This window comes from Convolutriloba macropyga, chromosome 9, assembly GCF_964194025.1.
Source record: "Convolutriloba macropyga chromosome 9, txConMacr16.3, whole genome shotgun sequence".
NCBI lineage: Eukaryota > Metazoa > Xenacoelomorpha > Acoela > Convolutidae > Convolutriloba > Convolutriloba macropyga.
The window spans coordinates 2,465,098-2,488,262 of record NC_134476.1 but is presented as its reverse complement, the minus strand read 5'-3'; the positions used below and the strand labels follow the sequence as shown (position 1 = coordinate 2,488,262).

The 23,165-nt window shown below is 37.2% G+C and overlaps 1 protein-coding gene across 1 annotated transcript in view; it reads left to right on the top strand.

Annotated features, from left to right (window-relative positions):
* LOC142345960 (uncharacterized) overlaps nt 1-22,886 on the top strand; it is a 41,626-nt gene extending 18,740 nt beyond the window's left edge. Inside the window, exon 3 of the mRNA XM_075398425.1 lies at nt 22,368-22,886. Coding sequence (XP_075254540.1) covers nt 22,368-22,748 — 381 coding nt within the window. The 3' untranslated portion in view covers nt 22,749-22,886. The remainder of the gene's footprint in view (nt 1-22,367) is intronic.
* Nucleotides 22,887-23,165: the final 279 nt, after the last annotated feature.

Sequence of the window (23,165 nt, the reverse complement as noted above, 5' to 3'; positions counted from 1 at the left end):
TCAACCCGGGTAAATGCTCTGTCACAAGACTCCGGGGAACATAATCCTTTTGAACTGCAGAATGTGACAAGACGAAAGGGATCGTGAACTGGGATACTTTTTTTCGTTGAACTGTAATAAACTCTTTATTGCCAAAAAACGAGCATAAGATGCCCACGGTACTGAAACAGTACGAGTTTTTCGGGTCTTTACCATTATAGCCCCCTCAGCTAAGTGGTCAGATAACTTATAGCCCCCCTCCAAATCATGGTAACTATACCACAATGGGGGGTTATAATTTAATGGGGCGGGGGAGGTGGGGGTGGGGTGGTGTTAATTATAAGGCAGACCCGAAGAGGGCTCCTTTTACGGCCTTAAGGCATGAAGAGCTAGGGCTACTTATTTCTGCGCGCGAAGTAGACTTACCTATATCTCTAAGACTAACCGACTCTATAAAACACTTAAAATAAATCTCTATTATTACGGTGTATAATAAGCATAGCACCGGAGTCCAAGGTATACACATAGTGTATCTAACTAATCGAGTGACTCTAGCTACAAGAGTTCTCTCTATTTAAAAGAGAATAGTGTCTTCTCAGTCTCTGATTGGTGGAAGGTACACCTTCAGTGTTATTGCTGCTACATCCATCTGGGGTTGAGAGTTTCAAATCCGAATTTGTGAGTTGTAGCAGAAATACGTAGAAGGTGTCATCCTCGTTGAAGAGTAGAGTAGAGTGTGTGTAGAGTTGTGTCCCTCCTAATGTGGGGTGTGACTTGTGTCGTCGTCTGAGATCCCTGTCAGTGAAGTAGTGACTATTGTCGTCAGTGAAGAGGTTCGTCCTTTTTGGGGAACCAGTAAGTGTGCCAGTTACAGGGTGTGCTGGCCAGTGACGTCTATCATGTTTGTGTATGCCCAACTGCTCTCACTGACTTGTGGTGAGGGTTTATTCCCAGTTGGAGGATCGCTTGTAGTTGGTAGTCTCTGTTTGGTTTGTACGAGGAGATTTCTGTTTTATCTCCACCTGGTACAAGTTTGACCCAGTCGGATTTGCCAGCTTACCTTCTGGTGGAAATCCATCTATTTAGCTGCAGTGTGAGCTACCCTCCTTTATTAAATCATATTTGTGAGATTTAATACTTTCTGTGTAAGTCCCGACCGGGGAAAAGAAGAAAAGAACTGATCCTATTTTCATTCATGTGGATAAAAAAGTATGTAGAAAGGATAAATTCAGAAAGAGAAATTATAATGAGAGAAGAGAAAGAGAAATTGTGAATAGAGAAAACAAAGAGAGATAAGGTTAAAAAATATAAAAATTTAGTGAAGGTTTTGCGAGATCAGTAAGTCTCTATGGGTTTTCTGGGTCGGTGAGCCCAAGTGTGGTGTAGGACTGTGGCCTACGTCCGGAATTCAAATTCAAAGTCCGGGGCTCTGTTTTCTGGATCATTGAAAAAGGCGAGATATTCCGGGTCCCGTGCCAGACAAACAGCAAGGGCTCGAGGGTACAGATCAGCGTTACATTGTGGCTGTAACGCCAGAAGGTGGCTTAGGATCCGTTGCTCCTCTTGTTTGACGTTCGTTTAGTTTGTGTACCATCCAGTCCCTGTAGATGAGGTTGAAGCTGTGCCCGTAGGTGCACTTCGTGGAACCTCCTTCTACACATTGGAGATATTCTATGGGGACAAGGATGGGACGATTCGTCTTGGAGGAGAGTGGGGAGAAGATGAAATAATTTTTGATCGGATCGAAGTTTCGAAGTGTGCCCGCACAAAAATTTGACTTGATGATGTAACTCTAGTTCATATAATAAGGTGATGTGAGCTTTGTATTCGCGTATTGTAGACGCGAATTCATATGGATGAGTGGATTCGTGTGGTGAAAATGATGTTTTACAAACAAATAGTTGTGAATGGTGTGCAACATTTTCACACGATTGACTTTGTGAGTCGTATTATTCACATCCATCTGTGTAGGGTGTAGAAATCCGAACTGGAGATAGAACGGTTCGTATTTCGGATAGATCTTGTACGGCGCTGTGTCTCGTGTGAAGAAGGTATTGAGATAGTCATTTGGGCGATCTGCAAGAGCAAAGAAGTACTTGAACAGATGCCAAAATCGTTCTGTGAATCGAGAATTAATAGGGAAGTGAAGGCACTCTAGCGGCAAGTCCTTATCCCTTCCTTCTTGAACGTATTCGTTCTCTGGCTGTCCAAGAGAACAAGAACTGGCCGTGGTTTTTAGCGTGTGTTGCGGTGGAGTTGAGGTGTAGTTTATTCTCTCTGGCACATGAATACATTGCAAAGTATTCATGCCGAGACGGTTGGTGAATTCATGGAACCGGAAATTTGGTCCTTGAGATCTGTGAGGGATGCCTTGTGTCGGAGCAAATGGGTTTCCTCGACCACGAGATGATGAGGGCTGTGAGCCTCTAGAAGGGCTCGCTTGATATCGGGCAGGTGATTGTGAAGCCTGCACGGGTGAAGATCGTACAGGCAAGATCTCCTATGTTGTGGCCCGAGGGCGTCTTCTGGGTGAGGGGTCTGTGCACGGATAATTGTTCGTGGATGTGGGTCGGTCATAGGTGGGCGGTTGGGTAAGGTTTGTCGAGACCTGAGAGGTGGAATAGTGGGCCCGTACCGCGGTGAGGATACGGGTGGACGGTGTGTTTGTGGTGTGGGCATAACTGGCGGCGGGTACACCAGTGGTTCAGAACTTGGTTGTGGTCCACGAACTCTGCCAGAGAAAACCCAGTTGGGAATGACGGTCTCTGGTGTCGATGTCCCAGATTTCTCGACTTCATCAGCCCAACAGATGTTAGTCGAGTGAGGGGGATGTTGCGTCGTGGGAGTTGCGGTGTGTGCAACTAAGGATGAAGGTGGTGGGGGCGCCTGGCTGTTTCCCTGGGGGAGTGGCTCTTGTGACGAGCTGTGTAGTCCTATTAGTACTGAGAGTGAGCTCGCATCGCTGTCAATACACAGGTGGAGTTCACCTGAGCTCGATGAGGAGGTGGCGGCTGAAGGCAGTGGGGTCACCCGCGCATAATTGGCAGTGTCCACAGACTGTGGCTGTGGGGATGCTTGTGCCATCGTGAAGAGGGCGGGTGTTTGCATTTTGCAAACAGGTTCGGGTACTGTCGGGTGCAGTACCAACGGAGTGAGAGGTGATGGGAGGATATCATCGACCTCCAGACTGATGAGGTCATATGCTGTGGGGTTAACATTTGGAGGGATCGGCGAGCCTCCTTCTTGGTGAGTAGGCACTGCAGTGGAGTCGCTAAAACAAAAGAGTGTTAAATCCTAGTGCTAGGAGGGTTAAAGAGGAGATCTTTCGGTATTTCCTGATAGTCCGGATCTTTTTCAATAGAATCATGTGAAAGAAAAAATTCGTGTGAACGTTTAAGTATATTTGGTTGGAAAGTGTGCAGATGTAAAGATTGAAAGTCTGGTTTCATGCGTGAATTAATAGGAGTTTCATAACATTGATATATGGAAACTGGTAGAGTAGAGATGGTTCTTTTGTTCGAATGATTGTGTGCGGGAGTTGAGAATTTATTGTAGAAGTTTTCGAAATTTTTGTGTAATAGACTCAATTCATGTTGAGAGCGTGGGGTGCAACTGTCGACTGAGTGTTTTCGTCGTTTTTTAGGGGACGTTGGTTTATATTTTGTTGAATCTAGTTGTAATACATGAAATTTTGTTTGTGAAAACACTCCAAATAATCCAGAAGCAAAAATCTTAGCCAATGTGATATTGGGTCCTAAAAGCGACTTTAAATTGTAGGTGTTTAATGCACTACGAAATAGACCAAAAAAGCACTGTAAGAGATTAAATATAGTCCATAAAATGGCTATTTCTTTTAATACGTACCATGGGTATCCGAAGATTCCAATTACGGATTCTTTTAAACAGTTGCCGTTGATTAAATCATGCCAGTCTAATTGGCGGAGAGTGTAATCTTTGCCGTTAATAAAGAGTTTGTTAAAATAATTGTTATATTCGGTGCGTAATTGTGAAAATTTGTGCTTGTAGCTGTGCTTGTTTTTGCGAGATCTGCAAATATTTACTGCTTGTGCTACTTCAAATTTCTCCGCTGCGTCATCAACTAATTGGTTAAATTTCATCTTATCTATTGACTTAATCCAGTCGTATTGACTACATATGCCAAGTTCTTGCGCGGTAAAATCGGCGTGGGTGAAGCCTTTTTCAACTTCGTCAGGCGTGAAAGTTTTAACGGGGTTTCGCGGCTTAATTGGGTAGTGTTAAGTCATATGTGTCATCGCCGTCTGCGTCAAGTGAAATTTGTTGATCAAAATTATCTGATTTACATGGTGCTTTGATAGACCAGGGAAAGATCTTTCGGGTGACTTGGTCGACAAATTATAATTTATTCTGATAGTATAAGGGTAAACGTTCAAAACATTGGTTTTCTAGTACATATAAAGGTGATGAAAAAACTTTACATTGAAAGAGTGAGATAACATTTTGACTTTTGAGTGTAGCGAACGTTTGTCGCTGGCCTGTGATAACATAGCCAACGAAGGGGAATTTTTGTGTTAGTAATACAAAAGCGGTTTGTTTTAAATCACGGTCTAAGTCACATAGTTTCTTGTAAATACTTAGATTGGTGTGATCCATTTCGAGTAAGACTCGACTTATCATTTAATCAAGTTTGGCATCTATTTGAACATTAGGGTGAACTGCGCCAAACCAAATTTGTTTTCGGAAAAGTTCGTATTTTTCCGATTTGCGGTATAGTTTTGATTCGTGGGGGATGACATATCCATCGCGGATATTAGCTTTTGTATAAGGTGTTAAGGGGGTGGTCCATCCGGCACTGTTACACGTGTATTATCAAAATCGGGTGATGGTCTTCCCGAGACAAAATTAAAACCTTCGCGGTATTGTATGAAAATATCTTGATACTGTGTTGCGTAGTACGGGCGGTCTTCATTGCATTTATAGAGTGGTTTTGTGAGAACTTCAAATCTGGAGAGTGCTGATTCATCAAAGAGGTGTTTTTGAAAACGGCTTGAATACATATGTGGCATGTGTTTGTGGCCACTTGAAGTTTCATTGCTTTCGAGTGTTGCTATAAAATATCGTTTTTGGAATTTGATCATTCGTGGATGTGATCTTCCAACATCAAAAATTCTACAGTGATTTTCAGGTTCCCAAATAATGATAGCTTGAATAGCGTGATTTGGAGGACAGTGACCTCGTTCTATATCACAATTGATGCGAACTTTGTCATATTACATGCGTTCTGTGGCGACATCAAAAGTGAGAGTAATGATTGTTTATTGTAATGACCATCCTAGTGTGTGGATGACATGATATTCGTGTTCTGGGTTTTTTCCGGGACAGTTAGCCCAAGGATTATCTGTGGCATTAGGGATCCAATTATGATCACGGGGGTTATAAACCATACTTCCGTGTTGGAAGGCAAAAGGTCGATAACGGTCTAATTGAAAACGACCCTGTTCTTCTTCAATATTTGCTTGCCAACGAGGATAGTCTAAGATATCAAATTGTATTATTTGTGGGTGGTAATGGTTTTTGCTTATGAGACCAATCCGTGCAAGATCTCTACGAGCTTCAATTTCTGTGGGCAAGAAAGGTCATTCCATGTTATTAACATACCAATTATCGTGATCAAACCGAAAACCTCGTTTGAGTGAAATTTTGTGTCAGAAGCTTTCCTTGTCACTGAGCTTGTATGGCGTATGCACGTACTTGTAATGTGCGTATTTGTGAAAATATCTGTACTTGTGCGGGAGGATTTGAAAATCAGCTGGTTTGATCTTGCATTCGCCAATTTTGTTGAGTTTATAATACTGCATATTTGTGATATGCTTTGTGGAACAATCATAATGTGTTACAACTAGGTCATGTATGCCTGTTTTTGATGTTGAAATATTATGTTAATCAACTTTTATTGGTTGTTTAATTGGAAGTGGAAATGAAAAGAATAAGTTAATGAGGATGTAAATTAATTTTGCAGTGGACATGTGTATGAGAGAACAGAGTATGGGTTATAGAAAAAAAATAGCCAGCGGTGTTTTTTGTATATCTATCAAATTTATAGCGTATTTCTTGGCAGATAAAGGGTGGTGGGTTAGTTTTTACTCAAAAAATGGGTGGTGCTGCAGCTTGTGGGTGAAAAATGAGTTTGTCTTGTTCGACAACAATCTCAACAGAGAAAATGATTTTTGACTGTTTTAGTAATTTATAAGTTCTAAGTTTCTGTACAGGTGTTATTTTGTATGACTTAGAAATCCGTTGTTTAGCCCAATTATGTAATTGTTCACCGTTATTATGGTCCCCAAAAAGGGCGGGTGGGGGAACAATAAACTTATTATCAATTTTTAGCGGTAATGTTGGGTAAGTTCTGGTTGTATCTGGATGTTTTCCAATAAAGTGGTGGAAGTGTTGATCTGGATCAGGAGTGGGTGTATTTGAACTTAAGTTAATAACTGACGGTGTGCCGGTAAAGCTTAATGGTATAGAATTTTGAAAAAAGGCTGATGAATTGACCATATTAAATGAGTGATTCCAATGTGCTTGTGACAATAAACGTTCAAATTTTGTTACCGGTCCTTGGGGTGGATTAAATGGGTTGCTTGCAATTTGTGAAGGAGTAGGCGAAGAGATTTGAGAACTGGTTGAATCAGAAATAGAAATGTCAGAAAGTAGGCTAATATCATGTGTAGTGTCGTTAATATGTGAAACAGTATGAATTGGCTGTGGCAATTCTGAACTAAGAGTTTTATCAGTGTTTGCAAAATTTATAGGTTTTGTGGAGAATTGTGGTGTGTTAGAATAATGAAGTAATTCGGGTTGTGGTGCTCGTGGAGGAGCAGGTATTAACACAGGTGGAGGAAGTGTTGTATTTGGAAGAAAACCAGAATATGGTAATAGAGATTGTGTATTTATTTGGTGTTGTTGCGCTTGCGTTTGGTGTATTTGCGTTTTAATTTTTATGGGGGGATATGGGATTACCGATTGTGGTGTAAAGTGGGGGAGAGTGTCCAGTAGGACGAGGTCTATCTGTAGATTTGTCAGTAGTAATGACTGAGTAGGGGTGTTCCTCCGTTTCTTGTGCTTGTGACTTTTTCTTAAAGAGCCTAAATGATGACTTTTTGGGTGTTGATTGTTTAGTTGCTTCGCTGTATGAGCAACTAGATGATTCTGAGACTGTGGTAGCACTTGGGTTAGTGTTGGGTTGTTGACTGGAGGGCGCAATTATGACAATAATTTTTGGCCCAGAGCGGGGCAATTATCACAATAATAAGCTTTATAGTGAGTAGAAGTGGGTATTACAATTATCAAGAGATTTAAAGTGGGTACACTTACGCGGATTGCTGCGCGGGGTGACTCTGGTGGGATGACATTGTGGAGATAGATGAGATTTAAAAAAACAGAGGAAAAAACTGTTCTTAATTCGGCGATAGTATAATCTTTTCTCTCAAATGAAAAGATAATTTGTGGATATTTAACTTTATTTACTGGGTTGTTGTAGTTTGACGAGTTGTTGGTATTGTTCATCTAATTTTAGAAGTTCTTTGATATATTTTATTTCATATGAGGCTGGGATAGCGTCAAGATTACCAGTGTAGACAATATCTGTATATAAAATCTCTGAGAGTTTCGGTGTGGCTTGTGGTGGAAAAATTGGTAGAGAGAAGAGAGCGATGTGCTCGTTATTAAAATTACTAATATAAAAAACTCATTCACAAAAAGTGTGTGAACATAATATGTGATCAAGATTATAAAAGGTATCTTGAAAAAGAACCTCTTTAGGTTTAAAATTTTGAATATATCTAAAGGCGTCTGCGTAAGGTGTTTTTTTAAATAGGACTTCCAATGTGTTAGGAAGTTATGTGCATACCTGTTTAAAGTTGGAATTGGAATTTTTTTCAGTTCTGTGAGACTGAAAGTTGTATTAGAGGTGGGCGGGTTGTGTCACTATTTTGTGTAGATTGAAGCAAGTCTTTACTGATCACTGGTGGAAGAACTGTGCTGTGCGACAGTTCTTTTTAGGATTATTGACGAAGTGGAATGATTTGAAAGAGCTTGAAAATAGAGTTTAAAAAGAGTGATGAGTGTTAGAAATAGTGAAGAGAAAGTTAGAAAGAGTAGAAAGAGAGTGAGAACGGAGATAGTGATTCTGGAGTTTTGTAGAGAGAGAAGAGAGCAACTAGGTTGAGAGAGTGGTTGAGTGTGAAGTGATTTTAGACGATACGATTTTGCTTGACCACGACTTTTCATTTGGGTGCAAAAAAAGTTAACGAATCATATCTTGGCAAATAAATGAGATTAGAGAATTATTCCCAGACCGAGCTGTGGGTCGGTTATTCACTTGATTTTTAGTTAATGTCCTTTTTATTATTATCGGGGGAATGGTTCGTATTTTCCTCCTTTTCATTTCCTGATGGAGGGGTTTTTGAGGTTCTGCTAGGGTAGCAGGTGAAGAGATAGTCCGTGTGCTTTGTTTACTAATCTAAGGAGGATAATTATTTTTCCCAGTGAAAGTAATTGTATTACGGGGGAGAGGGGTGAAAGAACTATTTGAATTATCCTTCTCGTATAGGAGAACGAGGGAAGTGTATTTTTAGTGAATGTTTATTTAGTAGCTATTTTAGGTGTTATGCTAAATTGTGTTCGGCTATTTAAAGCGAGAAGAGTGGTGTATTGTGTAGTTTAAAAGTAATGTAAGAATGTTTTTATTTGCTCGTTGTTAGGGAAGCCGAAATTTAGGATTGTGGTATAAAAATTCTGTAGTCTTTTAGTGGTTGTCGTCGAAGACGATTATCCCTTGTAGTTTAATTTTCCGAAGTGTGTTCGGGTATTTCAGACGGGTTACAAGGTGATTGGGGGGAAGGGTTATCTGTGGATGGTGTATTTGGTATGGCTAGACTAAGCGAGACAGACTTTTGCTTGGTAAGCGATGGCTTTTTAGGTTGCAATTTTAAAAGTGAATTATCCGAGAAGGATTTCTCCATTTGTTCTTGAAGGAAGAGTTCTTTGGGATAATATGGTACAATATTACTTCTATGTCGGGTGATTTGTTTACCAGTAAAATCTTCTGATTTATAAGTGACCAACGTGGGGGTGTCAATAATTTTATAAGGTTCAATTTTTTGGGGTTGGATCGTTTTGGATATGCCAATTTGTGTGGCTTTGTTTTCGATTAAAACATAAGTGTTTATTTTGAGTGGTTAGCCCGTTCCAAATCGGCGATTTATAAATGTGCTTAAATGTTTGTTCTGATTTAAATAACTATGTACTTCATTATAGACTTCTGAGTGTATTTTTGCACGATTAAGAAACCAATTTGCAAAGGTTTCTTTCTGCAATTTTTTAATTTGAGGATGATGACCTAGATGGTCTGTATCCGTATGTTGAGGGAAGGAATTACAAAGTGAATGTTCTGAAGGCTTCCAATTTCCAAAATTATCTGTAGTGGAAGATAGATTGAACATTATTGGTTTCTTTGGTTTATGGCCAAATACCATTTCAAATGGTGAGAGATTCATGTTTGTGCGAACTTTTGAATTATAAGCAAATAGAAAAACTTTTAATTTCTGTGACCACGTGTCATATTGTGAGTCTAAGACTGTACGAAGAATTTTATTCAATTGGCGATTACTATTTTCAACGAGTCCCTTAGACCACGGTGCGTATGGTGTACGTGGTTTGTGCGAATTCTCCGTTAATATTTTAATTTCTGTTAACTGTTACCAAGATATCTGGTATTCAAATTTAACAGGTCAATGATCAAAGAATATTGTATGTGCGTTATTTGCATCGTTTTTGGGTGAGGGGTGGAGAACAACGTAGTGTGTAAATGCATCTACGGTTACATAAACGTATGAGTTGCCATCCGAAGACGGAGAGATTGGGCCTTTCGTATCCAATGAAATACGGTGGTTGAAGTATTGTTAAACTTCTAAAAATGGCTGTTGTGGTGCCATTAAGAGTTTTGGCATGGGTTTGTTGGTTTGGCAATTCAGGCAATCTTGTGTAAGTATTGCTGTCCAAGTTTTAACATTTGGGAAATAATAGGTTTCTATAATTGTTGCGTGTGTTTTTTCACGACACGGATGGCCCGAAAGGTCATGGGTGTGTGCATTGTGAAAAACAGTAAAATAAGAGAGAGTAGACAAATTTTTGGTGGTTTCGTCTCTTGTATGAAATATAAAAGATTATTGTTTTCATTAATACATAATTTATGAAATCGGCGATAATAATGTAGCAAACCTTTGTTAGCTCGAATTATTAGTGATAGGGTGGGGGGAAATTTTTATATTTTTTCCAAAGTAAAAATTGTCTGATTACTGAATCTTGTTGTTGGGTTTCGTAAAGAAGTGTTTGGTTTAATTCTGTATTTTCTTTATAGAAGTATTTGTAGAGTGTTGGAGATTTTGGGATAAAATCATCCATTGCAGGTATTGAAAATTTGATAGTGTTTATAAGTTTTTATAGTGATTTCTCCATTTGTTCTTGAAGGAAGAGTTCTTTGGGATAATATGGTACAATATTACTTCTATGTCGGGTGATTTGTTTACCAGTAAAATCTTCTGATTTATAAGTGACCAACGTGGGGGTGTCAATAATTTTATAAGGTTCAATTTTTTGGGGTTGGATCGTTTTGGATATGCCAATTTGTGTGGCTTTGTTTACGATTAAAACATAAGTGTTTATTTTGAGTGGTTAGCCCGTTCCAAATCGGCGATTTATAAATGTGCTTAAATGTTTGTTCTGATTTAAATAATTATGTACTTCATTATAGACTTCTGAGTGTATTTTTGCGCGATTAAGAAACCAATTTGCAAAGGTTCCTTTCTGCAATTTTTTAATTTGAGGATGATGACCTGGATGGTCTGTATCCGTATGTTGAGGGAAGGAATTACAAAGTGAATGTTCTGAAGGCTTCCAATTTCCAAAACTATCTGTAGTGGAAGATAGATTGAACATTATTGGTTTCTTTGGTTTATGGCCAAATACCAATTCAAATGGTGAGAGATTCATGTTTGTGCGAACTTTTGAATTATAAGCAAATAGAAAAACTTTTACTTTCTGTGACCACGTGTCATATTGTGAGTCTAAGACTGTACGTAGAATTTTATTCAATTGGCGATTACTATTTTCAACGAGTCCCTTAGACCACGGTGCGTATGGTGTACGTGGTTTGTGCGAATTCTCCGTTAATATTTTAATTTCTGTTAACTGTTACCAAGATATCTGGTATTCAAATTTAACAGGTCAATGATCAAAGAATATTGTATGTGCGTTATTTGCATCGTTTTTGGGTGAGGGGTGGAGAACAACGTAGTGTGTAAATGCATCTACGGTTACATAAACGTATGAGTTGCCATCCGAAGACGGAGAGATTGGGCCTTTCGTATCCAATGAAATACGGTGGTTGAAGTATTGTTAAACTTCTAAAAATGGCTGTTGTGGTGCCATTAAGAGTTTTGGCATGGGTTTGTTGGTTTGGCAATTCAGGCAATCTTGTGTAAGTATTGCTGTGCAAGTTTTAACATTTGGGAAAATATAGGTTTCTATAATTGTTGCGTGTGTTTTTTCACGACACGGATGGCCCGAAAGGTCATGGGTGTGTGCATTGTGAAAAACAGTAAAATAAGAGAGAGTAGACAAATTTTTGGCGGTTTCGTCTCTTGTATGAAAAATAAAAGATTATTTTTTTCATTAATACATAAATTATGAAATCGGCGATAATAATGTAGCAAACCTTTGTTAGCTCGAATTGTTAGTGATAGGGTGGGGGAAATTTTTATATTTTTTCCAAAGTAAAAATTGTCTAATTACTGAATCTTGTTGTTGGGTTTCGTAAAGAAGTGTTTGGTTTAATTCTGTATTTTTATTATAGAAGAATTTGTAGAGTGTTGGAGATTTTGGGATAAAATCATCCATTGCAGGTATTGAAAATTTGATAGTGTTTATAAGTTTTGCGTATGTCGCGTCATGATTAAATTCTTGGAGCGGTTCTGTTTTATTGGTATTAAGTGTAACATCCGTGTGTTGTATTATGTGGTATATTTCTGGAGGTGAATAGTTTTGCTTTAGTTGATGTATATTATCCAGAGGTTGTGGTTTAGTTTTGAATTCATGATATGAATGAGGTAGGTAGAGGTCGTTTTCTACTTTAAAGTAATTGTCTTTTATTTGTAGATAAATCGGAAAGATTGGTTTGTGGTCTGTGTAAAATATTATTGGGTGTTTAGATCCCTGAATAAGGAATTCTTATTCTGAAAGTGCGTAGATAATGGCTGAGCATTCGCGAAGAATGGTGTAGAGTCTAAGTTCTGTGGTGGACAATAGGCGAGAATTTGCCGAAACTAGTTCCATTTTCCCAAATTGGTTTTTCTGTAAAAGTGCGGCTCCAATACCGTAATTGGAAGTGTCACAAAGGATATAGAAAGGTTTTTCTGAATTTGGGATTGCGAGACGGAGTGTTCCGTTCGTAAGTTCCTTTTTGATTCAATCAAATGTTTGTTGCAACTCGGGAGTCCGTTTAAAATCTGTGGTGTCTCGGAGTTGGAGATAAAAGGGTCTAAAGATGACTTCTAGATTATGTATATATTTAGCAATGAAGGTGAGGAATCCAACATAGTTTGAATTTCCTTTTTCTTTTTAGGTGGTTGTAATTTTAAGAATCCATCAATTTTTGATTTGAGTGGATGTATGTCGTTATTTTGAATTTGATGTCCTAGAAATTTAACTGAATCCAGGAAAAAGAAAGATTTGTGTGGGGCAGCTTTAATGTTTTCATTTTTTAATATTATTTGATACTGGGTGAGTGTTTTGAGCATTTCAACTGGTGTTGTATCTTGGATAAAAACATCATCCAAATAAGCGATTTTTTTGTTTTTGCGTATTAGTGGTTTAAAAACACTACTCAGGAAAGATCAGAAGGCTGCTGGGCCAGTAGAAATACCATAAAATAAACGTTTAAAACAGTATTGTTGTCCAGGAATTACAAAATTAGTGAGTCGTTGTGATGGTCTATATAGTGGCGTTTGATTGTATGCACTGTTCATGTCAGCTATGGAGAAGATAGGTCCTTTAATTCGTGTTAAATTAACTTGTATTGGTTCTATAGGCCAACTAAATTTCGTTTCGTCAATCATAGTGTTTAGTTGACGGGTGTCTAACACAAGTTTTAGTGATTCCCCTTTTTTGAGGATGATTGCTGGGTTTATGAATGTGTTTCCAGTAGTTAAAGAATCTGTATTTACGGGTGCTATGATATCAGAATGTGTTAGTATATCTAATAAATGTTGTACTCTGCCTTGTAATTGTAGTGGAATACGCGTGGCTCTTTGTTTCTTGAAGATAGCTGTAGCCTTTAAAGGTAGATTTAATTCAACTTTGACTTTGCCAACATCAAATTTTGATGTGGCATAGCAATTTTTGAATTGTTTGAGGAGTTAGTGAGAAATTCTCTGTCTGTTTCAGTGAATTTTGTGACTGCAAATGGTATAGCGAATTTTTTCTGTTGTGTTCTATATTCTTGTTCTTGTTGTTTAGTGAGGTTTAGACAGTACAACTTTTAAGTGTTTCCAATGTACCTTGGATGAGGTAGTTTGAAGTATAAGCATCCATGAATTCTGTGAGTTCATTTATGCGATATTTTGTGGTTTGGTAGTCACTAAGGGAAATATCTTGTTGTGCATATCCAATTAATCCTTTAACGAGTGTTAGAGGGTGATTTAGGGGATTATGTATTAGAGTTTGGATGAATGATTGATAGGGGTATTCGAGATTTTTTATATCCATTATAGAGAAAATCATATTTTTCCGTAGTGGTTCGAACGAAAAATCTGATACGTAAAGAATAGTGCCGCTTGCATTTTTATTTTTGCATTCATATGCAGTTAAAGAGTATGTTAGTACTCGGTGTTCAAAAGGTGTAAAGTAGATCAATTGATCGCTAATTAGTCGAAACAGTCGTCAACAATATGGAGGTGGTTTAACCGACGATTCATAGAATTTTAACGATTTTTTTTATCATTATTATGGTTAATCTCTAATGTGTGAGACGAGCATTTTATTGAATCTACATATTTCTCTAGGAAAGGTGTACCTAGAATATTGAATTTTGTATTTGATACGTGAAATGTGAGTGTGAACGATGTATTTTTAAGGTTTCTATTTTCTGTTATATCCGGGTATAATGTGAGTTTTATAGTTCCGTTCGAGTGTAAATTCGAATTATTTGCTGCTGAGAGAACAAATGTTGATGGTTTAAATTGTAATTTGTGGTATCCTTTTATTTCACTCCAAGTATCGGTGTTTAAAATATTGAGTGTTGCACCTGAATCCAATAGAAAATCTATTTCTAAGTGTGGTGGGAGATTGTTTTCTTATAATCTGGTGTTTGCTGTGTATATATTGTGAGTGGTAGCAGCCATATATTATTTTTACAAGAGGTTGAAAGAATGTACTCTTCTGTGAGAGTGTTACATTCTTCTTGACAATTAAAATGTTCGTCTTGCGTGTCATTATTCAATTCTAGAATAAGTTCGTTAAATTGTTGTTCGAGAAGTGTCTCGTCCGAAGTATTTTGTGTTTCAGCATTTTCAGTATTAGATGTGGTATTGTCTAATTTTTCTTGGTCTAATAAGGAATTTATGTTATTTCTAACGTTTCGAAGTCTATTTCATGAGAATCATTGTCGTGAACGATTTCCATCTCTATTATAGTGAGGTGATTGTGGTCTAGAATTACTTTTTGTATTTGATTGGAAATTTGATCGTGGGTAGGATGAACCATTTCTACTGGGTTGTTTGAAATTACTATTTCCATAATAAGGTTTCGAATTACTTTTGTGGAAACTTATTTTGGCTTCTGTGTCGAGAATTGTTTCGGTGTTCCCTGCAATTACTACGGGAGCGGTATGAAAACGGTAGTGGTTTAACTGTCATATTATTTGATGTGATTTGTCTATTTGGAAGATTTTGATTTCCTTTCATGGCTTGATTAAAGGTTTGTTTTTGAAAATTTGGTTTATCTAATGATTTTGTATCTCGTTTTTCAGGGCATGTGGAGATACAATGTCCTGAACGTGAATTTTTTTGCAAAATTTTTAAAAAAGTGGTTTTCCATTGAAATTTGGATCATATGAGTACTTGTGTCGTACTACATTGATTCCGTGAGCAATATCTTGTTCCATTGCATGTACATCATCTATTGTAAGATTATGTATCTCGAGTGCGAGATTATTAATTGGGGTGGAAAGAGTAGAATTTGTATCCAATATGTGTCAATCAATATGTGTTCTCGTAATATCTTCTTGATTGATTTTTTCAACTAACTGTGCAAATGGAAGCTGCGGTTCCAATGCGGTTGATTTGTGATTTTTTGCAATCCTTTTTAGTGCTATTCGTGCTAATTGTGGATCGAGTGCTTTAACGAGTGCTTCGTTCATTTCTGCATTTCGCATATCTGGAGCATTATTAACATATGCTTTTCGGGTCATTTGTTCTATTCTGAGTGCGAGTTTCTTTATTTTTTTGCCAGAAGCACGTGTTATACTTTCTAGTAGTAATTTCGCTTGTGTTTCCGATTGTTGATCATCGAAGCTTTTCTGGAATTCACGGCAAAAAGCTTGCCAGTTCTTTTTGACATCTAGTGGTAAAGGTGAATACCGCTGTTGTGCTGGTCCTATTAGGGCCGTTTGGATCATAGCAATTCTTTTCAGAATCCAGGCTTCATGAAAGGGTGAATCAGTTTGCATTGGTCTTGCTGTCATTACCATATTTGCTGTGATAGCATTTAAAAAGTCTTCTGTTGTATATGTGGAATCAGTACCGTCAAATGGTCTGAGAGATTGTTGCATTGGTACATTACCACCTAAGTAGGGATACATCATTTGATTATTCCTTCGGACTACAGGTGATGGTGTTTGTGTGGATACTGCCTGTAAAAAAGGAGTTGGCGCATTGGTATTTTGTTGTGCATTTTGTGAGTTCATTTGTCTCACAAAAAATCTAATTGTTGTGGAGTGATTTGAATATTTTGTTTATTTCCTTGTGTAGGTTGGATTGAATTGTTTAGAATGATCGGTTTAGTGTTAAAGTGAACTAAATTTTGTCTGTGTAGACGGGGTAAAGGTGTGTTAACGTTTGGTAGTTTGGGTATAGTTGTTTTTAAAGGATCTGAACTTTGTGTTAATTCAGATGAGTTCACGGGTTTTCTGTGTTGGTTATTTTGGTAATTAGTAGTGTTATTAATTGTGGAATTGTTATTAGCATGGTTGTTATTATTTTGGTTGTTATTTTGATCATTACCCTCAAGGCCAATTAGTGTGTTTACCGTTTGTGATGAAAAAATTGTTCCATCATCTAATAATGTTGAGTTGAAGTCTGTTTCTACAGTTTCGTTCATGCGTGTTTCTGAGAGTTGAGGATGGATTAGTGTATCCAAGTTTTCAGTTGGTGAAGCTTCCCGAGAAGTGTTAGTATTTTCTGGAATATTGGTACAAGTAAATGGATGTGTTTCTGCATTATAATTTTTAATTTCAATGTTCTGGTGATTAATGGATAATTTTTGAATTGTCTCGGATGGTATCTCTGGGACGTTAATAAAAATTTCTGGAAACCAGTCAGGATCATATATGTATTGTAGTGTCTCTGTTAGTTTATTTATTAGTTGTGGATACTTTTGTGCTTATAATTTGGTGGCTGGAAATATATGTCTTACTGGACTTTACCAAAATCGGTGTATGTACCAAGATAGAAGTGTTAGTGTGTCTAATGTTGCTTCCTCGCTCAAATCTGCGTCTGTAACACAGATAATAAACATTTGTAGAAGATGGGTGAATCCTTCTATTTCTTGTCTTGCTTCGTTCATTTCTGCATTTCGCATATCTGGAGCATTATTAACATATGCTTTTCGGGTCATTTGTTCTATTCTGAGTGCGAGTGTCTTTATTTTTTCGCCAGAAGCACGTGTTATACTTTCTAGTAGTAATTTCGCTTGTGTTTGCGATTGTTGATTATCGAAGGTTTTCTGGAATTCACGGCAAAAAGCTTGCCAGTTCTTTTTGATGTCTAGTGGTAAATGAGAATACCACTGTTGTGCTGGTCCTATTAGGGCCGTTTGGATCATAGCATTTCTCTCCAGAATCCAGGCTTCATGAAATGTTGAATCAGTTTGCTCTGGTCTTGCTGTCATTACCATATTTGCTGTGATAGCATTTATAAAGTCTTCTGTTGTAAATGTGGAATCAGTACCGTCAAATGGTCTGAGAGTTTGTTGCATTGGTACATTACCACCTAAGTAGGGATACATCATTTGATTATTCCTTCGGACTACAGGTGATGGTGTTTGTGTGGATACTGCCTGTAAAAAAGGAGTTGGCGCATTGGTATTTTGTTGTGTATTTTGTGAGTTTATTTGTCTCACAAAAAATCTAATTGTTGTGGAGTGATTTGAATATTTTGTTTATTTCCTTGTGTAGGTTGGATTGAACTGTTTAGAATGATCGGTTTAGTGTTAAAGTGAACTGAATTTTGTCTGTGTAGACGGAGTAAATGTGTGTTAACGTTTGGTAGTATGGTTATAGTTGTATTTAAGGGATCTGAACTTTGTGTTAATTCAGTTGAGTTCACGGGTTTTCTGTGTTGGTTATTTTGGCAATTATTAGTTTTAATAATTGTGGAATTGTTATTAGCATGGTTATTAAAATTTTTGTTGTTATTTTGATCATTATCCTGAAGGTCAATTAGTGTGTTTACCGTATGTGATGAAAAAAAATGTTCCATCATCTAATAATGTTGAGTTGAAGTCTGTTTCTACAGTTTTGTTCATGCGTGTTTCTTAGTGTTGAGGATGGATTAGTGTATCCATGTTTTCAGTTGGTGAAGCTTCCAGAGAAGTGTTAGTATTTTCTGGAATATTAGTACAAGTAAATGGATGTGTTTCTGCATTATAATTTTTTATTTCAATGTTCTGGTGATTAATGGATAATTTTTGAATTGTCTCGGATGGTATCTCCGGGACGTTAATAAAAATTTCTGGAAACCAGTCAGGATCATATATGTATTGTAGTGTCTCTGTTAGTTTATTTATTAGTTGTGGATACTTTTGTGCTTATAATTTGGTGGCTGGAAATATATGTCTTACTGGACTTTACCAAAATCGGTGTATGTACCAAGATAGAAGTGTTAGTGTGTCTAATGTTGCTTCCTCGCTCAAATCTGCGTCTGTAACACAGATAATAAACATTTGTAGAAGATGGGTGAATCCTTCTATTTCTTGTCTTGCTTCGTTCATTTCTGCATTTCGCATATCTGGAGCATTATTAACATATGCTTTTCGGGTCATTTGTTCTATTCTGAGTGCGAGTGTCTTTATTTTTTCGCCAGAAGCACGTGTTATACTTTCTAGTAGTAATTTCGCTTGTGTTTGCGATTGTTGATTATCGAAGGTTTTCTGGAATTCACGGCAAAAAGCTTGCCAGTTCTTTTTGATGTCTAGTGGTAAATGAGAATACCACTGTTGTGCTGGTCCTATTAGGGCCGTTTGGATCATAGCATTTCTCTCCAGAATCCAGGCTTCATGAAATGTTGAATCAGTTTGCTCTGGTCTTGCTGTCATTACCATATTTGCTGTGATAGCATTTATAAAGTCTTCTGTTGTAAATGTGGAATCAGTACCGTCAAATGGTCTGAGAGTTTGTTGCATTGGTACATTACCACCTAAGTAGGGATACATCATTTGATTATTCCTTCGGACTACAGGTGATGGTTTTTGTGTGGATACTGCCTGTAAAAAAGGAGTTGGCGCATTGGTATTTTGTTGTGTATTTTGTGAGTTTATTTGTCTCACAAAAAATCTAATTGTTGTGGAGTGATTTGAATATTTTGTTTATTTCCTTGTGTAGGTTGGATTGAACTGTTTAGAATGATCGGTTTAGTGTTAAAGTGAACTAAATTTTGTCTGTGTAGACGGGGTAAAGGTGTGTTAACGTTTGGTAGTATGGGTATAGTTGTTTTTAAAGGATCTGAACTTTGTGTTAATTCAGATGAGTTCACGGGTTTTCTGTGTTGGTTATTTTGGTAATTAGTAGTGTTATTAATTGTGGAATTGTTATTAGCATGGTTGTTATTATTTTGGTTGTTATTTTGATCATTACCCTCAAGGCCAATTAGTGTGTTTACCGTTTGTGATGAAAAAATTGTTCCATCATCTAATAATGTTGAGTTGAAGTCTGTTTCTACAGTTTCGTTCATGCGCGTTTCTGAGAGTTGAGGATGGATTAGTGTATCCAAGTTTTCAGTTGGTGAAGCTTCCCGAGAAGTGTTAGTATTTTCTGGAATATTGGTACAAGTAAATGGATGTGTTTCTGCATTATAATTTTTAATTTCAATGTTCTGGTGATTAATGGATAATTTTTGAATTGTCTCGGATGGTATCTCCGGGACGTTAATAAAAATTTCTGGAAACCAGTCAGGATCATATATGTATTGTAGTGTCTCTGTTAGTTTATTTATTAGTTGTGGATACTTTTGTGCTTATAATTTGGTGGCTGGAAATATATGTCTTACTGGACTTTACCAAAATCGGTGTATGTACCAAGATAGAAGTGTTAGTGTGTCTAATGTTGCTTCCTCGCTCAAATCTGCGTCTGTAACACAGATAATAAACATTTGTAGAAGATGGGTGAATCCTTCTATTTCTTGTCTTGCTTCGTTCATTTCTGCATTTCGCATATCTGGAGCATTATTAACATATGCTTTTCGGGTCATTTGTTCTATTCTGAGTGCGAGTGTCTCTATTTTTTCGCCAGAAGCACGTGTTATACTTTCTAGTAGTAATTTCGCTTGTGTTTGCGATTGTTGATTATCGAAGGTTTTCTGGAATTCACGGCAAAAAGCTTGCCAGTTCTTTTTGATGTCTAGTGGTAAATGAGAATACCACTGTTGTGCTGGTCCTATTAGGGCCGTTTGGATCATAGCATTTCTCTCCAGAATCCAGGCTTCATGAAATGTTGAATCAGTTTGCTCTGGTCTTGCTGTCATTACCATATTTGCTGTGATAGCATTTATAAAGTCTTCTGTTGTAAATGTGGAATCAGTACCGTCAAATGGTCTGAGAGTTTGTTGCATTGGTACAGAACCACCAAGTAGGGATACATCATTTGAGTATTCCTACGGACTACAGGTGATGATGTTTGTGTGGATGCTGCCTGTAAAAAATAAGGAGTTGGCGCAATGGTATTTTGTTGTGTATTTTGTGAGTTTATTTGTCTCACAATAAGTACTAATTGTTGTCGAGTGATTTGAATATTTTGGTTAGATCCTTGTGTAGGTTGGATTGAATTGTTTAGAATGATCGGTTCAGTGTTAAAGTGAACTGAATTTTGTCTGTGTAGACGGAGTAAATGTGTGTTAACGTTTGATAGTATGGTTATAGTTGTATTTAAGGGATCTGAACTTTGTGTTAATTCAGTTGAGTTCACGGGTTTTCTGTGTTGGTTATTTTGGCAATTAGTAGTTTTAATAATTGTGGAATTGTTATTAGCATGGTTATTAAAATTTTTGTTGTTATTTTGATCATTATCCTCAAGGTCAATTAGTGTGTTTACCGTATGTGATGAAAAAAAATGTTCCATCATCTAATAATGTTGAGTTGAAGTCTGTTTCTACAGTTTTGTTCATGCGTGTTTCTTAGTGTTGAGGATGGATTAGTGTATCCATGTTTTCAGTTGGTGAAGCTTCCAGAGAAGTGTTAGTATTTTCTGGAATATTAGTACAAGTAAATGGATGTGTTTCTGCATTATAATTTTTTATTTCAATGTTCTGGTGATTAATGGATAATTTTTGAATTGTCTCGGATGGTATCTCCGGGATGTTAATAAAATTTTATGGAAACCAGTCAGGATTATATATATATATATATATATATATATATATATATATATATATATATATATTGTAGTGTCTCTGGTAGTTTATTTATTAGTTGTGAATACTTTTGTGCTATTAATTTGGTGGCTGGAAATATATGTCTTACTAGACTTTTCTAAAATCGGTGTATGTACCCAGATAGAAGTGTTAGTGTGTCTAATGTTGCTTCCTCGCTCAAATCTGCGTCTGTAACACAGGTGATATACATTTTTAGAAGATGGGTGCATTCTTCTTTTTCTTGTCTTGCGATTTTGTGTACGCTTTCTTTCCGTGAGGGTTAAGCGTTTGCATTAAGTGCAGAAGCAAGTCAATTAAGGAACTCGAAAGAATATATTCTAAATATTCCTTCTCTGTTTGAGGGTTGTATTTCAGACCATATATTTAACGAGATATATTTCTTTGTGAGTGGGTCACAAATGAGAAGAACTGAGCCTTGTGTATGCTGAGTTCCGTAAATTTCAACTAAATATGAAAGAAAAGCGGTTCGTGAGACCTGTGATGCCTTTTCTTGTAAATTAAGGTGAGGTTGGTGTCCTACTGCAAAATAGTGGTATTTGAGTTGTTTTGCTGTATATAAAAGCATGTTCAACTCATCTTGGTGTTGGTAGTTTTTAATTGTGAAAGGTAAAACTTCTTTTAATAGACATGCATTATGTTGTTTCAATACTGCGAGTTGTAACTCATCCGAATGCATCGGTAAATTGGAGGAGGACTGATCAGTGTATTGATCCTTTGTTATTTATTTTATAGTTTTATATGGTTTATTTGTTTTTGTTGGGATTGTGTTTCCCCTTTTCTTTAAATTTTTTATTGATTAAGGATAGAAAATTATTTGTTCTAAATCTAGAATGTTTTCTCAAGAGAGAAAGGGTGTTTTTGGTGAGTTCTTTTTACGGTTAGAGTTTGTTAACTCACTAGTCGCACCAGTTAAGGCAGACCCTAAGAGGGCTCCTTTTACAGCCTTAAGGTATAAAGAGCTAGGGCTACTTATTTCTGCGCGCGAAGTAGACTTACCTATATCTCTAAGACTAACCGACTCTATAAAACACTTCACATAAATCTCTATTATTACGGTGTATAATAAGAACAGCACAGGAGTCAAAGGTATACACATAGTGTATCTAACTAATCGACTGACTCTAGCTACAAGAGTTCTCTCTATTTAAAAGAGAATAGTGTCTTCTCAGTCTCTGATTGGTGGAAGGTACACCTTCAGTATTATTGATGCTACAATGAGAAAGACCCAGTTTTTCTGTAAATCAGAGACAAAAATACTTACAGTCCGGGGCATTATCTAATTTTACGAAGAGTAACCAAAAACGTTTCTTATATACAAGACCAGCTGAAGCTTACTGTGGTTTCGAAAAAAATGAGCAATCTTGTCTTAGATTAGCGCCTACTAAGTGTTGAAATGTTGTGACGCTTGAGTTCGGATTATATGTTTTTATACAGAGAGAACTCAAAGCTGTATTGGACTGGGCGATTCAGCAGGGACTTCCGAATGACACTGAAGCAGGCTTCTGGACAGCTTGGGAAAGACAGATATCGGCGCCTTTGGAGTTGAACGGAACTCTGACTAAGGCGAATGAGGAAACTCGGAAGGAGCGAAGGCTCTTCGTTGATAGGGATGCCCCCAATGAAGTTATGCCAGATAGACTTTGGCGAAATGCGTCACAGCCTGGGAATACCTTGGACAAACGTGACGAGATGTGTGTGGCCCAGAGTCGCCCTGGCAAACAGCCGGAGTATCTGGGATTGGATGACTACGAGTGCAATGGTGCACAATTACATTACGCAGTTTGCGAAGTTTATTATGAGCATTCTTACGGGTAAACAAAACAACAAACATCGGGCAAAATTGCGTACTATTAATAAATAAAATGCACAGCATGGACACAAAAAAAAACTGTGGTGGCTTTTTTTGCTTTTATTTGTACTCTCGCTTCTCTTTTCGAAAAAATTCAGTACTGTGTTTCAGGAAAAATTGTTTTACAGCGTGTACGGAGATAGTATGAGGATGCCAATAATAGTAAAAAAACATCAATGGTATAAAAGAAATATCCAATATTAAGTCAGAAATTAACTCAAGTGGTGAATTTTCTGGAAAAAAAACCATAAAACACCTCTTGGAGTAAATTTTAAAAAACTTTGGAGGGAACCTTAAGCGATTGTGTAAATATAACTCTGGCGATCTTTTTGGCCAAACATGATTCCTTTTCAGTTTTCTCAGAAGGAAAGACGTTAAGTGAT